The sequence below is a fragment of the Heterocephalus glaber genome, unplaced genomic scaffold, assembly GCF_053883595.1.
Source record: "Heterocephalus glaber isolate CG9 unplaced genomic scaffold, H.glaber_assembly_v1.0 deba00001479, whole genome shotgun sequence".
In the NCBI taxonomy this organism is placed as follows: domain Eukaryota; kingdom Metazoa; phylum Chordata; class Mammalia; order Rodentia; family Bathyergidae; genus Heterocephalus; species Heterocephalus glaber.
In genome coordinates this window covers 22,462,987-22,489,264 of record NW_028258316.1, presented here as the reverse complement: position 1 = coordinate 22,489,264, position 26,278 = coordinate 22,462,987, and the positions used below count along the sequence as shown (strand labels likewise).

General features: G+C 35.4%; 1 protein-coding gene across 6 annotated transcripts in view; it reads right to left on the bottom strand.

The window, feature by feature from the left end:
* Positions 1-26,278, bottom strand: part of Ptbp3 (polypyrimidine tract binding protein 3) — a 119,790-nt gene that overhangs the window by 9,048 nt on the left and 84,464 nt on the right. For all 6 annotated transcript variants that reach the window (XM_087183357.1, XM_087183358.1, XM_021262243.2 and 3 more), the window contains 7 exons: positions 23,160-23,270; positions 21,676-21,850; positions 12,217-12,294; positions 9,660-9,799; positions 8,495-8,528; positions 1,574-1,666; positions 312-528 (listed from right to left, as the gene is read on the bottom strand). In XM_087183357.1, the coding sequence (XP_087039483.1) occupies positions 312-528; positions 1,574-1,666; positions 8,495-8,528; positions 9,660-9,799; positions 12,217-12,294; positions 21,676-21,850; positions 23,160-23,270 (848 nt within the window). The remainder of the gene's footprint in view (positions 1-311; positions 529-1,573; positions 1,667-8,494; positions 8,529-9,659; positions 9,800-12,216; positions 12,295-21,675; positions 21,851-23,159; positions 23,271-26,278) is intronic.

Here is a 26,278-nt window from a genome sequence, read left to right as displayed (position 1 = left end):
CATAAGAATTATTACTTCTACCAAGAAATGAACAAGTACGTACCAATGTAGTATTTCTGCAACATCTATCTTTATGCACTTTCTTAACAGGCAGCTAATTATTTCAGAAAATTTGAAAACACTGATTTTTCACTCTTAGAGAGTATGACTACAGACAGAATGTCCTTAAGGCATGATGGTGAAAAAACTCTTTTAAGAAATTAGGGACCAAGACAACTTCAAAATTAGAATAATTTCAGAGAATTTACCTCATCCAAACCACCTATTGATGATTATTAGTCACCTAAATGAGTAAATTATTAGATACATACGGAATGTTGGAAAGATGCAGCGTGGCTGATGGTGGAAAAATATTCTGGAAGTTTTTAGAGCCAGGCTTTTTAAAGCGATGCAAAGGACTATTGCTGAAATCCTTAGTCAGACCTTGGTCTTCTTGTCCCTCTCGAGGAAGCTGAACTGTTTGGTGTTTGGACAGTGTAGCACGGAGCACTTTTCCATAAAGTCTCTGACCACTTAGATGGTTCATTGCTACAGGAAGAAAGTAAGTTTGAGTATCAAGATGGATTCTCAGAAGTATTTCCCTGTTACCAGAAATTATTTTCACTGAATCCTTTAAAATTAAGTCAGCCTGAGGGTTGAAGGATTTAAAAACTCTTAGGGAAATGTATTAAGTTAAAAGTAATTAAAAAACAAAAACAAACAAAAAATAACTATCTTCTGAGCAGAGTGCTAGGAAGTTCCAGAGTGTCTAGAACTAAAGTACTGATAAAGTGTCTTTGAGTATATTAGCTTTATGTCAAAGCATTTTTTCGAGAAATCTGAATAGCAGTATCTTAATAGCTGCTTTAAAAGTGGGGCTATGCCTTTTATTTATGTTTTATTGTTTTGGTACCGGGGATCGAACTCAGGTCCTTGCGCCAGCAGGCGGTGAAACCACTGAGCTAAATCCCCGGCCCAAGGCTATGTCTTTTAACAATCAATAGGTCCTCAAAGTTTTTGTGTTAACATCTGAAAAAGGGTTCATTTTCTCATTTCAAATCAATTTAATATTGATCTTTTAGAAAAGTTGTCATTTTGTTAAAATACTGTACCTATACTTAATCTAAATTTGTGTAGACTATGCTTTAGTGTATTTATAAATGGTGAACTCAGTTTCTGAAATTAAATTTTTTATTTGAAAAAAAAAAGTGAGGCTGTGGAACTACTCCTTCTTGTCCCATCATTAGGAAGTTTGCTCAAACTTCTAAACCACTCAATAATTCTAGAAATTTAGAAGTTGAAGAATCCAAAAAATGAAATTAAACAAGTAATGTCTATTACTTAAAACTTAATAGGAAACCTGAGAGTGAAACCTATAAATACTAACAATACTTTCAAGTTGATAAATGAACTTCAAAGGAGTAATGAGTATTTTTTACCTTAAAAGTATAAGCAGATGCAACTAATAATGAAGACTTTACTACAGGAAGTACTCATAAAATTATATTGCTTCTAGATACACATTTGTTTATTTTGAAGGAAAATTCAGATACAAACAGAACAAGTTATCATCATCACCATTAATCATTAGTACCTAGCTGGGCTTGGTGTGCATCTGCCATCTGAACCAAGGCATTTTCCTTTTTATTAAACATTATCTTCACTCGATGTACATCACCATATACTCCTAATTAAAACAAGACAAAAAAACACTGTATTTAATGGTATTTAATTAATTTTACTATATACATGAACATTTCTTTTCTCCTACTATATATTGTCCCACAGCAATTTCAATATACTCTTCCAAGTTCTACTCAGTTTTTCACTTGAATTTCCCGTAAACACTTCAATGTTAGTATGTCTCAAACAGATTCATTCCCTCCCACTTTTCTCCACTTCAAGTGTTGACTAATTCTGGGGATAAATGACACCATCATCCACACAGTTGCTCCAGTCAAATACCTGGGAGTCATCTTTCAATTTCCCTTTTCTTAAACTCTTATATTTAATCAATCACCAGCATCTACTGATTCCATAACCCAAATACATCACACATTTCTCTATTTCTCCCTATACTCACCACTATCATATCAATCACTACCATTTCCAGTATGGACTATCCCAACAACCTCCTAATTATATTACTGTACTCAATTTTTCTATACCAGTGGCTCTCCAAAATGGGTCCCCTATTCTAGAATATAGGCAAAATGATTCACTGGGGCGTGGAAAGAAAATAAAGCTTTCATCTAATACTGATCTATTTACATAACCAGCATGAAAACATTATATTTAGAAGTTTTAAATCTATAGAGAGTTGTAAGCAGAATGTTCTAAAATGGGAATAGTATCTTCTCATTTTACTCCTCATATATTGCAGTTTATGTTGTCATTGATACTAAGGTATCATTATCATCCTTTGTAAGGCAGTAAGAGAAAGACTACAGAACCTTCGGGATATTCCATAAAGAGACAAAGAAGGCTACAATTCCATGAACACCAATAGAAAGAATCTACCAAGTAAAGCAAGCAACTAAACAGAAGAGAAAGAAAGGGAACTAACAACAGGAAAATAATATAACAAAGATAAATTAATACATATCAGTTATAACCGCCAAAGTAAATGGTCTCAATTTATCAATCAAAAGAAACACACTGGCAGAATGGATCAAGAAACAAGACCCAACAATATGCTATATACAAGAAACACATTTAACTCAAAAAGAAATTCACAGACTGAAAAATCAAAGGATAGAAAGCAATACTTCATTTGACAGGACCCTGGAAAAAAGCTGGGATAGCTATTCTATTTGCAGACAAAGTGGATTTCAGGCCAAGACTGACAAAGAAAGACAAAGGCAATTACTACATACTTGTTAAGGGAACACTCCCATATAAAGAGATAACAATCATAAATATATATGCACCAAATACTGGTACACCCAACTATATAAAACAAATATTAATGGAAAAGCACTAACACAGTTATAATGAGACCTCAATATCCCACTGTCACAAATAGATCAACTAAGAAATCAACAAAGAAATATCAGAACTGAACCAACCCTCTGAATAAATGGACTTAGTATATGTCTACAGTGTGTTCTACCCTACGATATCAAAATACAGATTCTTCTCAGCTGCACATGGGACATTCTCCAAAACAGATCAAATACTAGCTCATAGAACATGCTTAAGTAAATCCAAAGAAACTGAAATTATCCCATGCGTGTTATTGGGCCATAGTGCAATGAAATTGGAAATCAATGGAAAGAAACCACAAAAAATACAGAAACACATGGAAATTAAATAACACCCTCCAGATCAACCGATGGGTCACAGATGAAATTAAAGAAGAAATTAGACAGTTTCTACAATTAAATGATAGTGCCAATACAACATACAGAAACTTATGGGACTCAATGAAAGTTGCCCTATGAGAGAAATTTATAGCAGTGAATTCCTACATAATAATGTGTGCTCAAATAAACAACCTAATGTTGAACCTTAAAATTCTAGAAAAAGAACAAGAAGTGAAGCCCAAAGCTCATATGAGGGAAGAAATTATAAAGATCAGAGTAGAAATTAATGCAAACAAGACTAAGAGAACAATACAAAGAATCAATGAATCGAAGAGTTAGTTCTTTGAAAAATACAAGCACTTAGCCAACCTTTAACAAAAAAAGGGAAAAAGACTCAAATCCGTGCAATTAAGAATGAAAAGGATGAAATCACAAAAGATCCTGCAGAAATCCAGATCATAAATACCTTGAAAACCTATATTCAAATAAGATGGATAACACAGAAGAAATAGACAGATTCCTAGGTACATACGAATTACCAAAGCTGAATCAAGAAGACATAAAAATCCAAAATAACCCAATATCAGTCAATTAAATTGAATATAATTAAAAACCTATCAACAAAGAAAAGCCCAAGTCCTGATGGATTCACTGCTGAATTCTACAAGAAATTTAGAGAAGATCTAATGCCACTACTCATCAAACTCTTTAATGAAACTGAAAGGGAAGCAATACTCTCAAATTCATTCCTGGAAGCAAGCATTAACCTGGTACCCAAACCAGAGAAGGATCCAACCAAAAAAGAGAACTTTGCAGGCTAATCTCCCTAGTTAACATAGATACCAAAATGCTCATTAAGATACTGGCAAACAGAATTCAGCAAATCATCAAGAAGATTACACACCATGACCAAGAAGAATTCATCCCAGGGATGCAGGGGTGGTTAAATATATGCAAATCAATAAATGTAATAAACCATATCAACAACCTACATGATCATCTCAATATACACAGAAAAAGCATTTGACAAAGCCCAACACTCATTCATGATAAAAACCCTATTAGAAAATTGGAATAGAAGGTCTTTATCTCAATCTGATAAAAGCTATCTATGACAAACCAACAGCCAACATTATACTAAATAGTCAAAAACTGAAAACTTTCACTCTAAAATCAGGAACAACACAAGGATGTCCACTATCACCTCTCCTATTCAATATAGTTCTGGAAATATTAGCCAGAGCAATTAAACAAGAGAAAGAAATAAAAGGAATAAGGACAGAAAAGGAAGAAGTTAAATTATCATTATGTGCAGATGACATGATACTCTACATAGAAAACCCCAAAAACTTCACCAGAAGACTTCTAGATGTGATAACCAAATTCAGCAGCATAGCTGGATACAAAATCAACTCTCAAAAATCAATAGCATTCCTGTACACAAATAACAAACTCACCAAGAAGGAAATTAAGGAAACTACACCCTTCATAATAGCATCAGGAAAAATTAAATACTTAGGAATCAATCTAATGAAGAAAGTAAAAGACCTTTAGTACTTACAGTAGTCTGAAAAAACAGATCAAAAGGCTATAGGAAAATGGAAAGGTATCTTTTGTCCTTGGGTAGCATAGACCAACAGTAAAAATGGCCATACTTCTAAAACTGTTATACAGATTTAATGCAATCTCAATAAAAATACCAACAGCATACCTCGCAGAATTAGAGAAAAAAATCCTAAAATTTATTTGGAACCAGAAGAGTCCCAGAATAGCAAAAGCAATTCTGGGCAATAAAGGCATGGCAGGGGGCATCACAATCCCTGACTTGAAATTATACTACAAAGCTACTATGATTAAAAACAAAATAAAACAAAAAACCCCAGCATGGTACTGTCAAAAAAACAGACCTGAGGATAAATGAACAGATCAGAAGATAATAGAAACAACTCCAAACACTCAGCCACCTTCAGCCATCTTTGACAAAGGGGTCAAACACCTCCACTGGAAGAAAGATAGCCTCTTTAATAAATGATGCTGGAAAAACTGGCTTTCCAAATGCCAAAGATTGAACCTAGACCCATATCTCTCACCATATGCTAAATTAAAATCGAAATGGATCAAAGAACTAAATATTAAAACAGAAACCCTAAATCTACTGGGAGGTAGAATAGGTAGAACTCTTGAAGATGTAAGTGTAGGCAAAGAATTTATGGGAAAAAACCCCAACTGCACAGGAAATAATACAAAGAATCAACAAACGGGATCTCATCTTATGAAAAGACCTTTTGCACAGCAAAAGAAACTACCAACACTGTGAAGAAACAATTCACAGAATGGGAAAAAATTTTTGCCAGCTGTTCCTCAGACAAAGGCTAACATCTAGAATAGATAAAAGAACTCAGAAATATCAGACTTCTACATTTAAAGACCCAATCTAAAAATGGGCATCTGAAATAGACACTTCTCAGACAAAGAAGTACAAGGAGCAAATAAATATATGAAAAAATGTTCCACGTCACTAGTCATTTGAGAGATGCAAAATAAAACAGCACTGAGATTTCATCTCACCCCAGAAAGAATGGCTGCTAACAAGAAATCAACCAATAACAAATGCTAGCAAGGCTCTGGGGAAAAAGGAACTCTTCTTCACAGCTGGTGGGAGTACAGGCTGGTGCAACCACAGTGGAAATCAGTACAGAGATTCCTCAAAATACTAGAGTTAGAGGTTCTATTTGACCCAGCTATTCCCTTTTTTGGAATCCTTCTGAAAGTTAAAAGCACCATACCACAGCAACATATGTACACTCACGTTATAGTAGCACAATTTGTAATCGCTAAATCTTGAAAACAGCCCAAATGCCCATCAACCAATGAATGGATAAAGATGTGGATGTTTATATAATGGAATACTATTCTGCTATAAAGAAGGATAAACTTAAGGCATTCATAGGTATATGAATGCACCTTGAGATCACATTCTCCCCGCCCCCCCCCCCCATACCGGGCATCAAACTCAGGACCTTGCTCTTGCAAGGCAGTCATGGTGCCACTGAGCTAAATCCCCAGCCCTGAGACTGCATTCTTAAGTGAAATAAATCGAACACATATTTTTAAATATCACACTGTTTCTCTGTTGTGAGAAACAGAAAGTATAATTAAGGACCAAAATGTTTAACAGGTATTGGGAAAAAGGAAGAAAATGTTCAAATGGGAAAGAGAACAAGGGAGAGGGAAGAGTGGAAAGGAAGAGAAAAGAGAAAAAAGAGAACAGAAGGGAAAAAATGGAAACAAAGCATTTGTAAATAAGGAGGGGAAGAGGGGATGAAGGGAGGGGAGGGGAAACAAAAAAAAAAGAATCAAGGTACATCGTGTACAGGCACAATTTCCCTATGATGAATGTTATCACAATGTGTATCTAAAATGTACCAGTAAAATGAAAAAAAAAATCATAAAACAAATTAAATTCATGAACCATGTTAACACCGTACATGTCAAACTATTACAAATTTTTAATGTTTAAAAATAAAAGTACTTTCAAAGGTTCAAATTCATTCAATTACTAAATTTAAAAAGTACTAGTCAATTTTCATGAAAACACATTGTTTTTAACAAATATTGATAATCATAAATTAACCTATAGAGAGGAATCTAGGCAGACCCTGCTCTTCTCCCCCCACTCTTCTCCTTTTCCTCCCTCTCTTCCCTCTCCCTCTTCATATTCATCACATTCTCATTTTTCCTCTTGATTTTTTAGTTGAGCTTTCTCTTTGTTGCCCAGGTGGCCTTGAACTTTTGGGCTCAATTGATCCTCCTGCCTCTGCATCTCAACAAGCTCCTCCTTTTTCCTTTAAAAAATAGAAATACCAAGCTTAAATAAATGAGATCTTTTTAAGATTAAAATAAAAAGAAAAAAAAACCTTCAAGGCACGCAAAGGAGAGGTCCTTATCTTGTGGGCATGCATCTAATGGAATGAATCTAGAGAAAAACAGTACTTTTAAAATTTAAAACAAAAAGACAACTATTTCAAATTTGCTGCCCTTCTCAGAAAGGACAAGTTCCTGAAGTAGACATTCTGGTTTTTCTTTTTGCTTTTGTTTTTTCCTGTGGCAGTGGGGATTGAACCCAGTGCCTCTGCACTGAGATACCTCCCAGCCCTTTTTATTTTTTGAGACAAGGATTCACTAAGTTGCTTAGGCTTGGCTCATATTCGTGATCCTCCTGCCTCAGGCTCCCAGAGTGCTGGGATTACAGGCATGTGCCACTGTGCCCGGCTGAGGTAGACATTTTTAAAACTAAACATATAATTTATTCTTTTCTTTTCTTTTTTTTTTTTGGTACTGGGGATTACGCTTGCGCAGCAGGCGGAGAAACCAGAGCTATATCCCCAGCCTATAATTTATTCTTAAGATATGGGCAGTGTGTTTTATAAATGAGCAGAAAATTTATTTTTAGAAAGACATGCTTTGACTATAAGAGTTAAATAAAAATGTATTATTAATACATGAGTATTAAGAATTACTTAAATGCATTATTATTTAAAACTTTTACAGTGATTGCATATGAGCATAAGGATTTTCTTTCTTTTTAATGAAGGATTTCTATGGGATGATGGAAAAGTTCTAAAATTGGACTGTAGTGATGGTGTGGTATTGGACAGTGAATTATATGCTTGTAAATTATACTTCAAAAATGCTGTTTAAAAAATATCTACCACCACCTGGGTGTGACTGATGCATGCCTGTAATCCTAACTACTTGGGAGGCTGAGGCCAAGCCTGAGCAACTTAGCAAGACCCTGACTCAAAATAAAATTAAAGGGGGCTAGGGAGATTGCTCCACTGAGCTTCCTTCACTTCCATGTAGTAGGAAATCAATTTATCTACCCCCTGCCCCCTCTCTCTAATACCTGTGAAAAGACATTTATTGTCCCTTTCTGCCTGCTTGACTCTTCCTCAATTTTCACAAGTCAACTTAGCATTTCTACTAATTTCCTCAGGTTATCACCCCCTGCTTTATGCTCCCATTACAGCCTTTATTGCTGTCATTATAAAACTTTATTGTAATTACTTACTAAATCTTATTCCTTGTCTATCCTCAGTGTCAAACACACTACTTGGCATACAGAGGTAATCAATAAATATCACTAATTGAATCAAATCTGCTCAATTCATATTTACAGATAGCATTGACAATTATAAAAATGAACTTACCAAACAGGATAAAAAGTCCATGTGGCGTGATAAGCTGTTTGAAAAGGATAATACAAAATAGAAATGTTGAACAAGTAAATTTTTAAAATAGATTTATTTATAATGCAATAAAGACAATGGATTGTATTTAAAATATCTTTTAGGGCCGGGGATTTAGCTCAGTGGTTCCGCCGCCTGCCTCGAAAGGTCAAGAACCTGAGTTCGATCCCCGGTACCAAAAAAGAAAAGAAACAAAACAAGAAAACCCATCTTTTAACAGCCCAGTTGCCCATCAACTGGACACTGGATAAAGAAGATGTGGGTTTTTAAAATAAAATGGTTAATTGATAATTTGAAATAGGAAGAAAAGGTTCAAAGGGGAGGGGTGGTGGGAGGAAAAGGGGAAAGGAAAGAAGGGAAAGGAAAAATTATGAGAAAAGAAAAGAAATGGAAACGAAGTCTATGTAAATAGGGAAGGGTGGAGGAGGTGAAGGGTAGGTAGTGGGGAAAAAATAAGCAAGATATATCATGTTCAGGTACAAGCACCCAAAGATGAATGTAACTGTATTGTATACCTAAAATGTACCAATAAAAGCATTTAAGAAAAAAATAATAAAATGGAGTACTACTCAGCAATAAAGAATGAGAAACTGAAGACATTTATAGTTAAATGGATGCACATTGAGGCGATACTCAAGTGTAATAAATAGGACACACATGTGTAAATACCAAATAGTTTCTCTGGTGTGAGAAACTGACAGTGTAAATAAGGACTAAAAGGTATAATAGATAATGTGAAATAGGAAGAAAAGGGGCAAAGGGGAAGTGGCAGGGGTAGGGGAAAGAAAAGATGGGAATGGAATTAATATGAGAAAATGAAAAAATGGAAACAAAGTCTTTGTAAATAGGGAGGGGTGGAGGGGTTGAAGGGAGGGCAGGGGAAGGGGGAAAAATAAGAACCAAGATAGACTATGTAAAGTTACAAATTTCCAATGATGAATGTCATTATATTGTACACCTAAAATGTACCAATAGAATTAATTAAAAACAAAAAAAATCTATTTATTGTAGTAATGAATTTTAATAAAAATCCTAAAACAAACTTCAGAATTTTAATTTGAATACAATCCTACATCAGAAACCACTATACCTTGTCCTGAAAGACAACATGTAATACTCAACTCACATCAGGATTGAGATTGGTGACAAGTAGAACAGAATTTCCTGGTACACCACTCGCCCCAGGAATGGCCATTCTTCCAGTGATAGCAGAGGAGGTGAGTGTAAGCGGACCAAGGGCTCCAGGAACAGCTGGGACTGACAGACCTTTTAAAAACATCAAAAGCAGTTCACATTCTATTTATTTAGAGGATTTTAACACTTGATAAGAAAAAAATGAAGACAGAGCAAACATATAGAAGAAAATGTGTCAAGGCTACAGAAGTACATAGAGCACCAGTTTCTGCCCCTTGAGTCAGTCCAGAAGCAGATTTCCTTATCTGTTGACATTATCGTTTATACAGTACTCTTATTATTTATACTATACCTTCTAGAGTAACTGGACTCACTGATTTTCAAAAAAGGCTGTTAGGTGTCTCAGAGGGTCTAGCAACTACAAGCATTCTCTCTATCCTGTATAGATACACTTTAGCATCTTTCAATTAAGTGGATGTAATTTCCACACTGCCTTCTACCATAAAATGAGATAATGTATTTTCAGCAGAAGTCACAAATGTGTGTACTGGGTAGTGCTACCTGGCAGTTTATATGGGAAAAAATTTTGTAATTCTGTAAATTGCTATGTAAATATTATTATGATTAGTAAGATTTACAGAATTCAACATTCTTTTGTAGCAGAAATTTTTCAGAGCTCTCCTGTAGATATACTGTAATTACTGTAAGTTCTACAGTACTGTAATATTGACACTATACTTAAAAGCACATTTTCCCAGAAGTCCCACTATTTGTGTCTCAGCTTTAAAATTACCTAAGGTAAAATCTCTAGTTTATGGAAAATAAAGTTTTATGTTCTAATGTATGTTCCTTAATTTACTGATTTCTTTTTTTTTTGGTACCGGGGATCAAACTTGGGAACTTGCGCTTGCAAAGCAGGCAGCAGAACCACTGAGCTAAATCCCCGGCTCCTTACTGATTCTTTAAATTCAACATTTTTATGTCTGACCACTTATGTATCACGCAATTAAACTGCAATATGTTTTATATTCAGCCTATTCTGCTTGATAATCTCAGAAAACCATTACTACCATCATCTGCACTGCTGAATTTTTAAAAACTGTGCAGATCACATTCTCAGCTTGAATACTTTTTCCGTGAAATCTATATCCAATAGCCCTTTTTACATGACTCTTATTCCCATTCCTTTCCAACCCAACCCTGCAACTGCTGGTATGGTTGGTAGATCTGCTATATATCAGCTAGGAGCACAGTTTAGGACTGTGTGTGTGTGCGTGCACACAAGTGCGCGCGCGCGTGTGTGTGTGTATGTGTGTAGCATCTTGTAGACCTTAAAGGTCTTATCAAGGGAGGAGCCTCTTTACTCACACTTTTTATCTTTCTACATATCTATTATTGTGTTTTATAAATATAGTGTTTAAGAGAGATACCTAAAATGAGGGAAAACATATTACTACTTGAACATGTCTACTAATTAAATTATGAGGAGTTTCAAATTAATACTATATGCAGAATAGTCACTTAAAATATATTGATATATTTAAAAACCCCAAAATACTAACCTAAGACTTAAAACTCAACCTTCATATCAATCTTTCCTTTTAACTATCTTCTCTACTGGACAGAGTAGTTAAAATTCCCAGGTTAGAATGTTACGGTATAAAGGTTATTGCCAGAAAGCAGCTATGTTGTAATTTTAAATCAGCTACATTTATGAATTAGCTGGGAGCTGGAAACATAACATATAAAGTCAGCTTCAAAGTATCCCATTCCCCTACTCACTAACCTCAGTGTTTTCTTTACAGAGATAAAACCATAAAGTCTTTTCTTTTTCTTAAGTTATAATCAAATTCATTTTGTTTACTATAGTTTTTTTTGTTGTTGCTGTTGTTTTTGGTACCAGTGCTCTAACTCGGGACCTTGTGCTTGCGAGGCAGGCCCTGGAACCACTGAGCTAAATGCCCAGCCCACATTTTGTTTACTATATAGAAAAGTGTGAGTTATTTAAGTATTAATTCCCATCTCTTATTTCCATTAAAGAAAAATATATATATATATCCCTTGATATAAATGCTATGCATATCCTTGTATAGTAATCTGAGTACATCAATGGCAGATTTTCTAAAGAAGTTAACAGTATACATTTATTAAATCAGACACTGACTGACTGCATACTGTGTGCTGACTTATCTCAAAGGTACTGATGACACACATATTAATCAAGAAGCCTATCAGCAAGACAGAAGCAGCACGTACTTCTTATGTAACAACTTGACTATGGTTAAAGTTGTCAATCTACAGTTATCTGTTCCAATGGCAAGTGTAAGTGATGCAGAATACATAATGGAATTACTGGAGCTCACACTGGAGCCACAGATAATTATTTGTAAATATAAGGAAGCTGTGTACCACACAAGTCACTCTGGTTGATATTTCTAGATGCTTCTATTGTAAATCCTTAACATTTTTTAATTTTTCAACTTGTAAGTTCCTAGAAAATAAAGAACTTCATTTAAAAATCATTTCAAATTCAACTTTAAAAGATTCACCTGTAGCTTGAGGAAATCCAATGGCTGGGGCAAATCCAGCAGCCCCTGTGTATGGTGAAGATATTATACCTGGTGCACCTAATGGGGAAGGAAGAGAAAAAGAGCTAAAATAACTACTACCCTCTATACCAAAGAAATATAAAAATTATGTGAGAGTACATTATATATAAACAGAATTGTTAGGGAATAAATATTTGTTCAACATGTGCTCTGCCACTTCCCCAGGTTAATCCCCTTCAACTGGGTTCAAGGAGTAAGAGTACAGATTAGCTGTAAACTAAATTTGCACTAGGCTGAGATTCTAACTCTTATTTAGAGTACTTTCTACATGAAAAGTTATCAAATATTTATTCAATCTTATTAAATCATACAGTACCTACGGGGTACTGTGCTGAAAAAAACAAATATGAGATACCATTCTTGTCTCTGAAATGTAACAAAATAAGGAGATTCATATCCTGAACATCACTTAGTGGTGTAAACAAAAATGTATGGTAAGTACACTAAGGAGTCACAGAGGATTTGTTATGACAGGTTGGAGGTTTCTCTGGCAGTAAGGGAAAGCTTGAGCTAGACATTATGTAACTGAAAAGCAGAGTGCTTAGTGTGTTTTAGATGCTAAGCAAATTCTGGCCTTATCTTTCTTTTAAGAAGCTAGTAACTGTCATAAAAACAAATAGAAAAAAATAAAACAAAATAAAAAACAGGAGTTGGTTCCAGTAAAGGAGTCAGCTCTAGTAGGAAAAGAATGATCTTCGTTTGGGTCCTGTCAAGTTTGAAGTGACTGTGAAACACTCAAATGGAAACACAAATGGAAACAAAGGGGCAAACTCCAATTATTATGACCAAACACAGATTTGTAATCATCTGTCTTCAAATAGAGATGAAAGCCATTTGAATGAGAGCTTCATGAAAAAGGGTATTTAACAGAAAAAAGAAAATAAAGACAGAAAGAAAGCTAAAGACAGAGCCTGCGGGTATCAGATACTTAGGCAATAGGAGAAGACAGACAAATATCCGGAATGTCTATAGCACATAAGGAGTAAATTATATTACCTCAGGACCCAGAGCCACAGAGAATAAGAAATAAAGAGGAGACAAATGTTTTAGAGAAATTGAGAATGCAAAAGTCAAAGGCAGAGTTGTGGTTGTTTTGTTTGTTTTGTTTTTGTGGTACTGGGGATGGAACCCAGGGCTTTTGCACTGAGGAACCGTATGTCAGCCCTTTTTAAATTTTTTTAAAATTTTGAGACAGGGTCTCACTAAGTTGCCCAGGCAGGGCTCAAATTCTCGATCCTCCTGCTCAACCTCCTTGGAGGGCTGGAATTACAGGTGTGCACCACCATGGCCAGTAGTTTTGTTTCTTTAATGACAGGAGATGAACATATTTATAGGCTATATTTTCTAGGTGTTAAAAGCTCATATACTTTCATTCTTTTCATTAAAGTATTTCACATAATTTAATTCATAATTCAAGAAAAATATAGTCATAAGAGACTGCAAAGATACAACTATCAGAGAATTGATATTAAGAAAAGGCATCAAAAATGATCATCAGACTGGCCCCGCCCTATGGCCTTGGAGCCTCCAATCTGAACCAGGGCCAGGGGCTGGCAGCAGGGCATCCTGGGGCCCAGGCCTCTTCACCTGCAGGGCTCTGAACCTCACCTCCCTAGCTGTGGCCCGAGGGTGGGGTGGGCAGGGATTCCACCTGATGTGGAGCAAGGGTGCTGGCCTCCAGGTGGGCAGCTGGGTATCCTACACTGCTCTGCGGCTGGCCAGACCCCAGCCAGTGCAGAGACAGTGTGTTGGGACCTGAAGTCCCCAAGCTGCCTCCTGCCCCCTGCAGCCAACCTAGTCCCAGAGCTGCTGCACACCAAGTGAACTGATGCAGAAAGACCTATACCTGAGCAGAAAAAAAAAAAAAGATCAACAGAATGAAATAAGAAGAGTGAAATCCATTCAACAAATACATATTGAAAGCATGTTATGAAAAACATATTATGAGCTAAGCATTCTTCTTTTTTTCTAAGCTAAGCATTCTTTTAGTACTGAACAAACAAGAATCTCTATCCTTGCTAAACATATACAGACCATTGGTAAAATGATACTTTTGGGGGGGTACTGGGGATCGAACTCAGGGCCTTGTGCTTCAGAGACAAGCACAGTGCCTCTGAGATAAATTCTCAGCCCTAAAATGATTCATTTTTACAACAGAAAGAACTATATTTAGGGCATTAAAAGGAGGACTTAACAAAGTGTTTAATTAGCTAAACATAAGGAAAAATCAGTAGATTATATTACTGTTGCCAAGTATTTACTTGTCCCTTGCATACAACTTTGGCCAGTTATGTGACCAGCAGCACCTTTTGGAGGAAAAACCATACATTGCTATTTAAAACACACTGAGTTTGATTATGTCATGTTTTTGCAAGGAATAAATACAGAAATGATAGATGCCACAGAAGCTTTAAGAAGCATTACGGGTTTACACCAGTGCTCTCTTTCTGTCACAAGAATGCCACCTTCAGCCTGGGCCCTCTATCAAAAGAACACGTAGAAGAGGGCTGCCATAGCTCATTTTCAGCTCTGACAAGGCATGTGAGGAAAAATAAGCACTAATTGTCATAAACCACTGATTTATGGGTGGGGGAGTAGTTTGGTTTTTTTTTTGGTACCGGGGATCAAACTCGGGTCCTTGCGCTTACGCAGCAGGCGGTGAAACCACTGAGCTAAATCCCCAGCCCAGGGGGAGTAGTTTTTAAACACAGCACAGTGACAAATACAGATAGATATCAAAGGAGATGAGACAGAACAGGAGGAGTAAAGTTTAGAAAAATAAGGAAAATTTTTGAGATAACCATCACAGAACATTTAATAGAGACAAAAGAACTAGCAAACAAATATCAAAATTAAATTCTAAATAACTATTTCCAAGTATGATATGATTACTAAGAACATTTGTTAAAATTTGACAAAAGAAATAAATCTCCATTCCCCAAATAAGCAGACATAGAAACATAATCTGCAACGTAACCAGTTAGACAACAGCCTAGTTTCTCTATTTTTATGAAGAGATTACACATATCTTTAAAAAATGGCTCACTATGTCCACGACTAAGAATAGATATTCTACATTTGGAAAATGCTAGCAGTCAAGAGAATACAAATTAACACAATAACATTTTACCTAGGAAATCAGTTTATTGCATGCTTTGGAAAATTCCAAAGAAACTAGTTTAAAGAGATTAAATAAATTATGGTGACTTACTAGACAAAACAGAGCCATTTAAAATACTGAAAGGAACATGCACTATGACAAACACAATTAAAATTAAGTAAAAAATTTTGGGGCCAGGGATTTAGCTCAGTGGTTCTGCCACCTGCCTTGCAAGTGCAAGGTCCCAAGCTCGATACCTGATACCAAAAAAAAAAAAAAAAAAAAAAATTTTTTTTGCCAACTCAAAGAAATGACAATTGTTCCGATTTGATTATTATACTTTATTTAATGTATTATATTACACCCCATAAATATGTACAATTATTAGATTCAATTAAATAATAAAGTGGCATTAAAGATCTTTTCATTTCTGGGCAAAAAATTCTGAGATATAGTAGCAGACTAGCTAACACCGGCCAATCTTATTACAAAATATGTCAGATTAAAGAGTACAAAATTTTCTTTAAAAAACTGGGATTGGACAAGATGATAAATAAGCAGCCATGCCAGTAATTCTATACTAAGGGAGACTAAGGCAGGAGCATCTTAAATTCACGTTCTGCCTGGGACTAACCAAACAGAAGTTTATATGCAAATTTCCAGCCAAAATTCACCTTTTTTTTGGAGAACCTAAAAGAAAACTAATCAATCTATGAATTTATGTTGAAATGATCCCAGAGAGCCTTTAATCTGGAGACAAAGCAGTTTCTGCAAGAACATACTGCCTTGATGATAAGCCTCAAAGAATTCTCATAATTAATTCTCCAGATAAAATGAAAAATTTACCTCCCACCCAAAAAAGGGGGCAGAAACATCTAAACAGAAAGACAAGCTGGGCATGATGGCATTCAGCTAAAGGTCCAGCTATTCATAAGGATGAGGCAGGACTGCTGGAGCCAGAGTTTGAGGTCAGCCTAGGCAATATAGTGAGACTTTGTCTCAAAACAGGAAGACAACTCCCCCCCCAAAGATTTTTAGATACTCAATTTAGCAGGTAAAGGTTTATGTACTATGTTTCAAGAAATTAGAGAAAAGTCCAAAAACATACCTGTCAGGGACACTTTTTAAAAGTCAACCTAGTAAAGCTTTTAGAGATAAAAATCACAATTGCTAAAATCTGAAACCACTGGGCAGATTTAATAACATAAAGTTGAAGGGGCCATTAATGAACTGAAAGCGCTTAAAAAATTATTCAGAATATACCTCAGAAAGGTAATAGGAAATAAGAAAAGAAGTCAGAGACAATGAAATGAGAGAGTAAGAAGTAAGAGGTCAGGTCAAAGTTCCAGAAAGAAAGAAGAAAAATCATAGGAAGGGAAATATATGAAGGGATAATTTCTAGAACTAAGGATAATACTCCACCAAATCAAAAAGCCCAAAGATGACCAAAGCAGAACAAATAAAAATAAATATATCATAAAGAAACTATGACACAAAAAATAAGAGAAATACACAAAGAGTGGCCAGAAAAAAGAAATAGCAAGGTTGACAGCTGACTTTTTAAGAGCAACAATGAAAACCAGAATATCATGTCATGGTATCTTTAATATACTGATAAAATCTGTCAATCAAGAACTCTATAAAGCATAACCATCTTTAAAAATTGATGACAAAATAAAGACATTTTTGATGGGAGGTGATGGAGGAGTGAAAAAGACCAAAGCATGGTATGTGAATGTACAAATCTGCCAAAATGAAATCTGTTTATTTGTATAACCATATAAAAGAGTGAAAAACAGGCACACTTTTGGACAAATAGAAACTTCAAGAGCAATCATGGTGTATTAGTTAGCTTTCCTAGTGCTGAGACACAGCACCTTACACCCATCAACTTAAAGGAGTTTAATTTGGCTCATGGTTTTTAGGGAGTCAGTCCATGCATGGTTGGCTGGCTCCAAGACAGAAATACATGGTGAAAGGGCAAGTAGAGAAAAGATGCTTAGTTCACAGCACCCAGGAAGCAGAGCAAGACAAAAGCACCAGAGAGGAGGGGTCAAGCCTCCATGACCCACCAAGACATACTCAGAACTGTGCTTTACTAATCTGACAGCTCCCAAGCCAATCAAGTTGACACAATTAAACTTAACCACACATATATAAGAGGTATTCTTTTCTGTCTGGATTAATTCATTCAGTATAATCCTTTTGCCCTTATCATTAGTTTATTCATTTTGCTGAACAGTATTTGATTACACAGAAAGCCCACATTTTCATTCATTCACTTGTTAAGAGAATATTTCTAGATTTTGGCTATTACGAGAAAAGCTGCATTGAACATTTGTATAGAAGTGTCTGTGTGAACACATTCTCCTTTCTCTGGGATTGGGGGTTGAGGAAGGGTTGGGTCATGTTGTATGTTACACATTTAACTTTTTAAGAAAATACCAAATTCTTTTCCAAAGTGGTGTTATCATTTTACATTTCAATCAACAGAGTATAGGAGTGAAAGGCAATCCATATCCTTGAGTAGAATCTTTTTAATTTGAACTATTCTAATAGATATGTAATGATAATAATATCATACAAGTACATTTCCCTGAGACTAGTGTTGAGCATTTTTTATGTACTTATTGTAATTTATACACAATTTTTTGCAAAGTATCTATTCAAATTTTAATTCAGTTCTTTGTTGCCTTATAATTAAGTTGTAAGTTCTTCATATATATATTTGGGGGGGTGGGGATTGAACTCAGGTCCTTGCACTTGTGCTGCAGGCGGTGAAACCACTGAGCTAAATCCCTGACCCATATATTCTTGATATAGCCAATCTGTCTGATAAACGAGTTGCCTTTCTTTTCTTCCTTCCTCCTTCCTTTCTTCTCTCTCTTCCTGCCTCTCTGTCCCGCCCCCTTTCTTGTTATTGAAGCCAAAGTGTGTTGATCCACACTTTGCTAAATTGCTCAGGCTGGCTTTGAACTTCCGAAACTCCTTCAGCCTCCAGAATAGCTAGGGTTACAGGCATGTGCACTGTGGCAGACACAAATACTTCTCTTCAAATCTGAGAGGCTGCCCTTTGGTTTTCTTGAAAATATCTTTCAGAAGCTGGGCATGGTGGTATACACCTGTAATCCCAGCACTTGGGAGGCTGAGGTAGGAGAACTGTCACGAGTTCGAGGCCAGCCTGGACTACACAGTGAGACCTTGTCTCAAAAACAAACAAAAATCCTTTTCAAATAGTGGAATTTTTTTGGTTTATAATGTTGGGGGTTGAGAAAATTTATACATGAGGGGATGGTTAATAATTCAACTTTAGTAATAATCAGAAAAATACAAGCAAAAATTTTAATGCTGTTACTCTTACAAACACATGAGATTGCTAAGAATTAGCATATCTTGCATAAATTAGTAAAATCTCTTTCAAAACAATATGGCATTATGTAATAAAACTGAAGAAATACATGCTCTGTAACTTATTAATTCATTTCCTATGTATGTTCCTGTGGTGGATTTACTAATGATCAACTTGTAACACTCAGCTGAACTGAATCAATGTGGTCTGGGTGTGGAGGATCCACCTGAAGATTGTTACCAATAGCCATAAAAAGAGAACTGGAGGGGAAGATTGTGGCCTATTGATCTTCTAGAAGCTTGCTGAGGATAGTTTCCTGATGCAAACTAGGCTGTTCTCGTTGGAGGAGGAGCTCAGGGCCTCGCTATTGCTGGAAATGGCTGCTGTTTTCCTCAGGAGAGCTCTGATCTTCACCGTAAGCATCACTTCCTGGCTCCAACAGGGATCCCTCAGCTTGGTGGTACTGATTCTTCATCTCACTGGGGCAGATTTTCTGGCTTCGACCCCTGGCCTTCGGGCCTTCCAGGTGCAGATCCTCAATACGGACAAGTATGAGACATTGCCGGGGCTCTAAGCCACTGGCTGGACTTGTGGAGGACATTGCCTTGAACTCTAAGCCTTTAGCTGGACTTGTGTGAGAAACTGCTGGGATCCAGGTCCTCGGCTGGATTCCTTGGGCCCCTAGTGTGCGGTTAATCTCTTGCACTCCTTTGCATTTGACTTTTTGGGTAATTATCATAAAATAATCCAATAAACTATGTGTCCTGTAGTAAATTATTTCTTTTTTTTTTTCTTTTGTTACCGGGGATTGAACTCGGGACCTTGCGCTTGCGAGGCAGGCGCCAGAACCACTGAGCTAAATCCCTGGCCCCTGTAGTAAATTATTAACCAAAACCCTGACTAAAACAGTTCCCTAAAGAAAATTTATAGAAATTTGTTCATAGCAGCATTGTTCAAAATTACCTCAAATACAACCCCAATGTCTATTAATAATAAACTGGTATATTCATCCAATGGGATAATATTTACTTTGTTTTATTGAAAATGAATGAGCCACAGATCCATGTATGGTTATAGATAAATCACAAAAGTCTAACATGAAAGAAATAAGTCACAAAAGAAAAATAGCATGATTCCATTTATGTGAATTTCTGAATATAAATGTAAAAAATTTAAACTAGCATTTAGGACCACATAATATATAATTTAAAAGAACAAAAACAAAACAGGAAAAACCAAATGTAGAACAATAATCAAATTTGGGGGTTTATCTTGGGGCACAGTGAGTAGAAAAATAATCCATGAAGAGGAGTACAAAGGGTGCTTCTTCAGTATGCATAAGCAGTTTATTTCTTAACCTGAGTGGTAGTGCTATGGGTCTTTAAAAATACATTTATCTGTTTTATATATAAGCTGTCCTATAGGTATAATATAAATCACTAAAGTCAGGGACAGAATGCCTATGACTGAGCCCTAAAACTTAAAGAATAGCTACTGATGTAGGAAGAAAGTAAGGAAAGCATGGTGTTTCAGAAGCCAAGAGAAAAAAGGAAGGCAATAATGAACTGTGTCAAATATCAGAAGCAAAGTAGAGAAACTTTCACACAATCATAAAAAGTATCTTTCTCTGATGAATCACTAATTTTAGGATGAAGACATTATTTTGCAATGACTAACGATCTATTAACACAATAAAAAGATTTGAACATTCTGATTTTTATGTGCAGAAATCAAAATTCTTAGCCATATATTTTAAATGTCCTCTTCCCATTATACAGAACATTAATTACTCCAAGAGTGTATATTCAACTATTGGAATAAATGCAGCTCCATATTTGATAGCTACATTTTGGCAAACATGAATTGCCAAAATATATTGCCCCCATTTCTATCGTTTGTTATTGAAATGGTAATGATAAAAATATTTGGCTCTGCCAAATCGGAATATAAATATCAAAAAAACTTTTACTTTAAAATAGAGTTACAAACTATTTTCTATAAAACCTTGGATAACCACTTTGTTGTCTTCACTCTTTAATTTTTTGGCCTATAGAAGAAGATGGACTAAACACTACTTAAGGTCTCAAATTAGCAAAATTCTCGTGTTATTTAGGAAAGATAAAACTGGAGAAAGGAAAATAAATCAGAAAGTATTAAAGTTTAACTGTTCATCAAAATAAATTACACTTTGAGAGCTATAAGATCAAAATTAGAATATATTAACCCAATGATGTATCCAAACTGGGCCATCATCCATTGCCTTTTCCTTTATACAAAGGTTTACATGATGATTAGGTTGATGATGAAGATGACAGACCAATCCCAGGGCATCACACATGCTAGGCAAGTTCTCTACCACTGAATTACATGCACCGTCAGCCTCTTAAAAAGTTTACTTTAAAAGAGGGAAGCTCTCTGAGGGTATTAAAATGCTGTATTTTTATTAATGCAAAATGCAACTTAACATAAGGTAAAGACAGAAGTTCCAATGCTTAAAGGTAAACCAAGATTTTTTTAAAAAAACTCTCTGAATAAAAGAAGAACATATGACTAATTTGGGCTATTGATTTAAAATACCACTATTTAAGAAGAGAAAAATATTTTTCTTGGGAGCACTTATGTCAAAATCCTGTTGACAATAAGCTAACATTTAAATCAATGTTACATTTAAGACTACTAATTTGAAGCAAATAGTTGTGTGGCTTATGAGTAATATTAATGTTAGAAAATAAATGTGTAACTCTATTTCCAACATCTACTTGTTTTGTCAACTAAGAGAATTCCCTCATATTAAAATTTAATTAATGGATACATTTTATTCCATGATTCTTGCTATCCTTTAGAAATCGTGAGAGAACCCACAGGGGAGAGGGGTTGACTTTCATGGATTAATAAATGAAACTTACTACTTCAGAAAACTTGTTTTGTGACCCAAAAAGGAACTACTCACCAAAAGCAGCAGCCATAGGGGGTTCAAGAGATGGCTGGCCATCACCAGAAGGAAGGTCTAAGCGAGTGAAGTCTCTGCTTTTGTCATTATTATATTTCACATTAAGGCTGGTGAGCTTGGAGAAGTCAATACGCAGAGTACAGCATGCATTATAGATATTCTGGCCATCCAGAGCCTAAAGCATGTGAGAAAGGGACTGATGTTTTGGCAAGACAACACTCATAAATCAAACAGCCTTTGCTTTGACACAGAGTGGCAATGAGGTATAAAGCAGAAAGCACAGAACTTAAAGACAAAGACCTAGGAGAAAAAGGTCTGAGGAAAAAAGAAAAGCTGTCTCAGTTTTCATCTGTAAAATAAGGATAATAACATCTCTCTTATCTATGGTAGGATCAAACGAGTGAAGAAATGTAAAAGGCTGTACAACTATTATATAGTATTATAGAAATACTAAGCTATCATTATGGTCATTCCGCCTCTTTAAGCTTTAGCAAATATTTAAAGATATGTTAACTTCACATTTTGTCTTACTTAATTCACTTCAGTATAGTTTATACAGGTTGGGATAAAACAAAGCTTCTGTAAATGGTATTTGTCAGAGCCACAATATATAAAATCATCATCTACAGCTTCTTTTTTTCTTCTGTCAATTTATCTTGTAAAACTATGAATAAAGAAAACTGAGGGAAATTTGAGGTCAGTTGTGACCAAAGATCAGTCATCTCTCTCTTTGCAAGAATAAAAATTTACAAATGGGCTATTTGTGGCTGATTATATCTTCTTTCGATACTTGAATTTATAAAAATAGATACCAGAAACCAAAGCACATACAAATACGGTAACTATATGAGAAACTGACTTATAATAGTCACTGACAAATATGCCATCATAATGGTACACTATAACATATGCATGTAGAAGGTACAGCAAACATAAAGGCTATATTCCTGAGTGCCAATACTGCACAGCACATGAAAGTATGATAAACTTTGGTTTCTATCTTTGAGCAGAAATTAGAAATGATTCAGAAACTGATACAAGACAATTAAATTTCAATAGATGAGTCAAGTATTCATGCACCCAAAAAAAGACAACATGAATTGAGAGCAGCAAATTTCTTAACACTTAATGTCTTCACCAAAAGAAGTGAAGTCAATTATTTGGCTGACTTGATTGAAATAAATGAAGGACAAAGGGTAAAAAGCTACATTCCTAGATTACATCAGTAATACTGTGTTCAACTCTAGATTCTAAATATGACAAAAGGAGTAAGTCTCTCAGATCTCAGAGGTGGCAGATTTGAAATCATTTCCTATAAAGAAAGTACTAACTTTTAGCTTAGAAAAATGGTTAAAATAGTAAATACAGTGTTGTGTACATTTTACCACAATTAAAGAAAAAAAAGTACACTTAACTATGATGGCTTCCTCTAGGTATACTAAAGTAAATGATTAACTACTGAAAACTGAAAAAATATTACTTACCATTTTGGCATAATGTGCATTCACTGGGTCAGCATACTGAAGCAGTGCTTGAAATTGATTATTCTTTGTAAAGGTGATAATCTTCAAGACCGTGCCAAATTTAGAAAATATCTGGAAAAAAGTTTACAGTAGGTTAAATAATTACTTAACGTGTAAAATATTTATGTTTCAATATCCATGCCATGTCTTAGAACAATATCTGGAAAACAAAAACCACTCAAACATGTAACCTATTTCATAGCATACATAAATGACACAATACTAAAATAGGAAGCTACAATAAGAATTAACTGATCACACGAGGTAACTGTTATAAAGCATACGAATGGAAGTAAGAGAGTCAAATGGATCAACCATTTTTCCCTGTGAATCACGATCTACTTCTGAAGAGTTCTGTAGAAAAAAACTAGAAGAGGTTCAACCATAGGATGTTCTACTGTTTCAACAAATATTTACAGGGCACTCTTCTAAGCACTGTGAACTCAGCAGTGAACAACAGACAAAAGTCACTGGCTTTATGAAGAAAGATACACTTTGCCGTACAATTAGATATTGATCATTTTTTTTCATACACTTACTAGCTTTTAGATTATTTTCTTTGTAGAAATGTCTATTTAACTCCTTTGCCTATTTTTAATTAGATAACTTTTGTTTAGTTGTAGGGGTTCTATAGATTTTGGAATTTTTGGTTGCTTTTTTCACTGTTGATAGTGTTCTTTGATGCACAATTTGTTGTTGTTGTTGTTGTTGTTGGTATGGGCACTGAACCCAGGGCCTTCCCACTAACTTATATCCCTAGCTCTTTTTATTTCTTTCTTTATGTTTTTAATTTTTGAGATAGGGTCTTGCAAGTTGCTCAGGCTGGGCTTGACTTTGCCATCACTCTGCCTCAGCCTCCCAGAGTGCCAGACTGCAGATGTGCACCACCACACCCAGTTGATGCACAAAATTTTGAGGTGGTCCACTTTATTTTGTTACCTGTGTTTTAGGATAGTGTCTGTTGAGGATTCTTTCCGGTAACTAAAAAGCAAGACCAACTGCCTATTCAGGACACTGACTACATAATGTTTAATAATAGCAAAATCTTATCACCACAGGGAATATTTAACCTTTTTATTTACTTGGAAGTGATGGATTACAAGAGAATACTATTGTGGGCCGGGGATTTAGCTCAGTGGTGCCGCTACCTGCCTCTCAAGCATAAAGTCCTGAGTTTGATCCCCGATACCAAAAAAAAACAAAAAGAGAGAGAAAACATTATTATGAACTACTTCTGTATTGTAACAAGAAACTTTTTAGTATGCAGGTTTGAGAGTTTTCAGTTGATACCAATTTTCTCTTTATAAATATTTTCTAGGTAATGCCATCCCATCCAATGGCTTTAATTACCAACATATATGCTGATGGTTAGCAAATTATATCCTGGAATTCTTCCCCCAAATCCAGACTTATCTCCTGTCTATTCAATATCCCCCACTTGGATTTCAACAAGTATCTCAAACTTAACATGTCTAAAACAAAAGCTTGAGTCTTGCCCTACCTCCAATGTCTGCCTCAAATCTTTTTCCTCACTCTATGTCAGTTAGGGTACCTACATTTTACCAGAGGCTCAGATCCAAAAGCCAAAAGGCATTCTTGATAACCCCTTTCTCATCATAACCCACACCTAACCAATGTATCAGTAAATCCTTCAAAATATATACATAATCACCACTTCCAGTGCCACACCTTCACCAAGAACACCACCATTTCTCATCTGTACTCTGAGAACAGTCTTTCTATGATGGTTTATGCTTAACACAGCAACAAGAATGATTCTGTTAAAACAGTGAATAATATAATCTTGCTGCTCTATTCAAAATTTCCCAATGGTTTCCCATCTTAATGAAAAAGTTGAGCTTTGAATTACCTGGTACCTCATTTCTGCCCCTATCATTTACAGCATTCTTTGTTTTCCTATTCCAATCACATTCACCCATTTTTGATACTTGAACACATCAAACACAATTCCATCTTAGGGATCTTGCACATGCTGTTCTTTATGAGTTCTATATGACTTACATCCTCACATCCTTCAAGGCTCTATGCAGATGTCATCATATTAGAAAGACCTTCCCTAACTTCACTCATCTAAAACAGCACCCTTCCCATATGAGTCACTCTCAACCCATTACATCTTCTATAGATATTAGACAGCAGTTTAGCTAAGGCCAACTTTTTTTTTGCGGTACTGGGGATAGAACTCAGGACCTTGTGCTTGCAAGGCAGGCACAGTGCCACTGAGCTAAATCCCCGACCCTAAAGTCAACTTTTTGTCAAATAACATTAAAACAATGAGCTATTTAATTTTTTTTCTTTTTTCTTTTTCTTTGTTTTTTTTTTTTTGGTACCGGGGATCTAACTCAGGTCCTTACCCTTGCGGCGCAGGCAGCAGAAACACTGAGCTAAATTCCTGGCCCTTGAGCTATTTAATTATAACAGGTATATCTAATTGTACACTTTTATAATATTCTCCCATAACAATATTTATTGTATTTTTTCTATTACTTGTGAAATTATTATCTTAACCACAAGACTATAAGAACAAAGAATAGTATCTTAACACTGTGATTTACCATTGTCTGATAATCACAGATAACATTCCTTTAATACTTAATATGTACTTTAAACAAAATTCATGTAATCCTCACAATGAAGATTTAAAAAATGGTGTCATGTTCATCTTCATTATAACAAGAAAATAGACATATAGATAGGCTAAGTTACTTGCCTAAGGTTATAGAGGTAGTTGTTAATAGTAAAGCCAGGATGCAAACCAGCTCCAGACCCTGTCCTTAACCATTATGCAATACTGCCTCTTGACTGGCTAATGAGATAAAGTATTAGGGAGAGAGATTATTTAGATAAAGACTCCCCAAGGAGGTAAGATTTGTGATGAGAAGCAAATGATATAGATAGGTTGACTAGGTGTTCTAAGTCTAAAAAATGCAAAAAAGAAACCAAGAGTAGGACTAAGCAGGGGGGACAGGAAACAGGAAGACAGAGGGAACCAGGAAAGTCAATAAGTTAAATATGCAGAAGTATATCAGGTACTGAGGATAAAGAAATAGATAAGAATT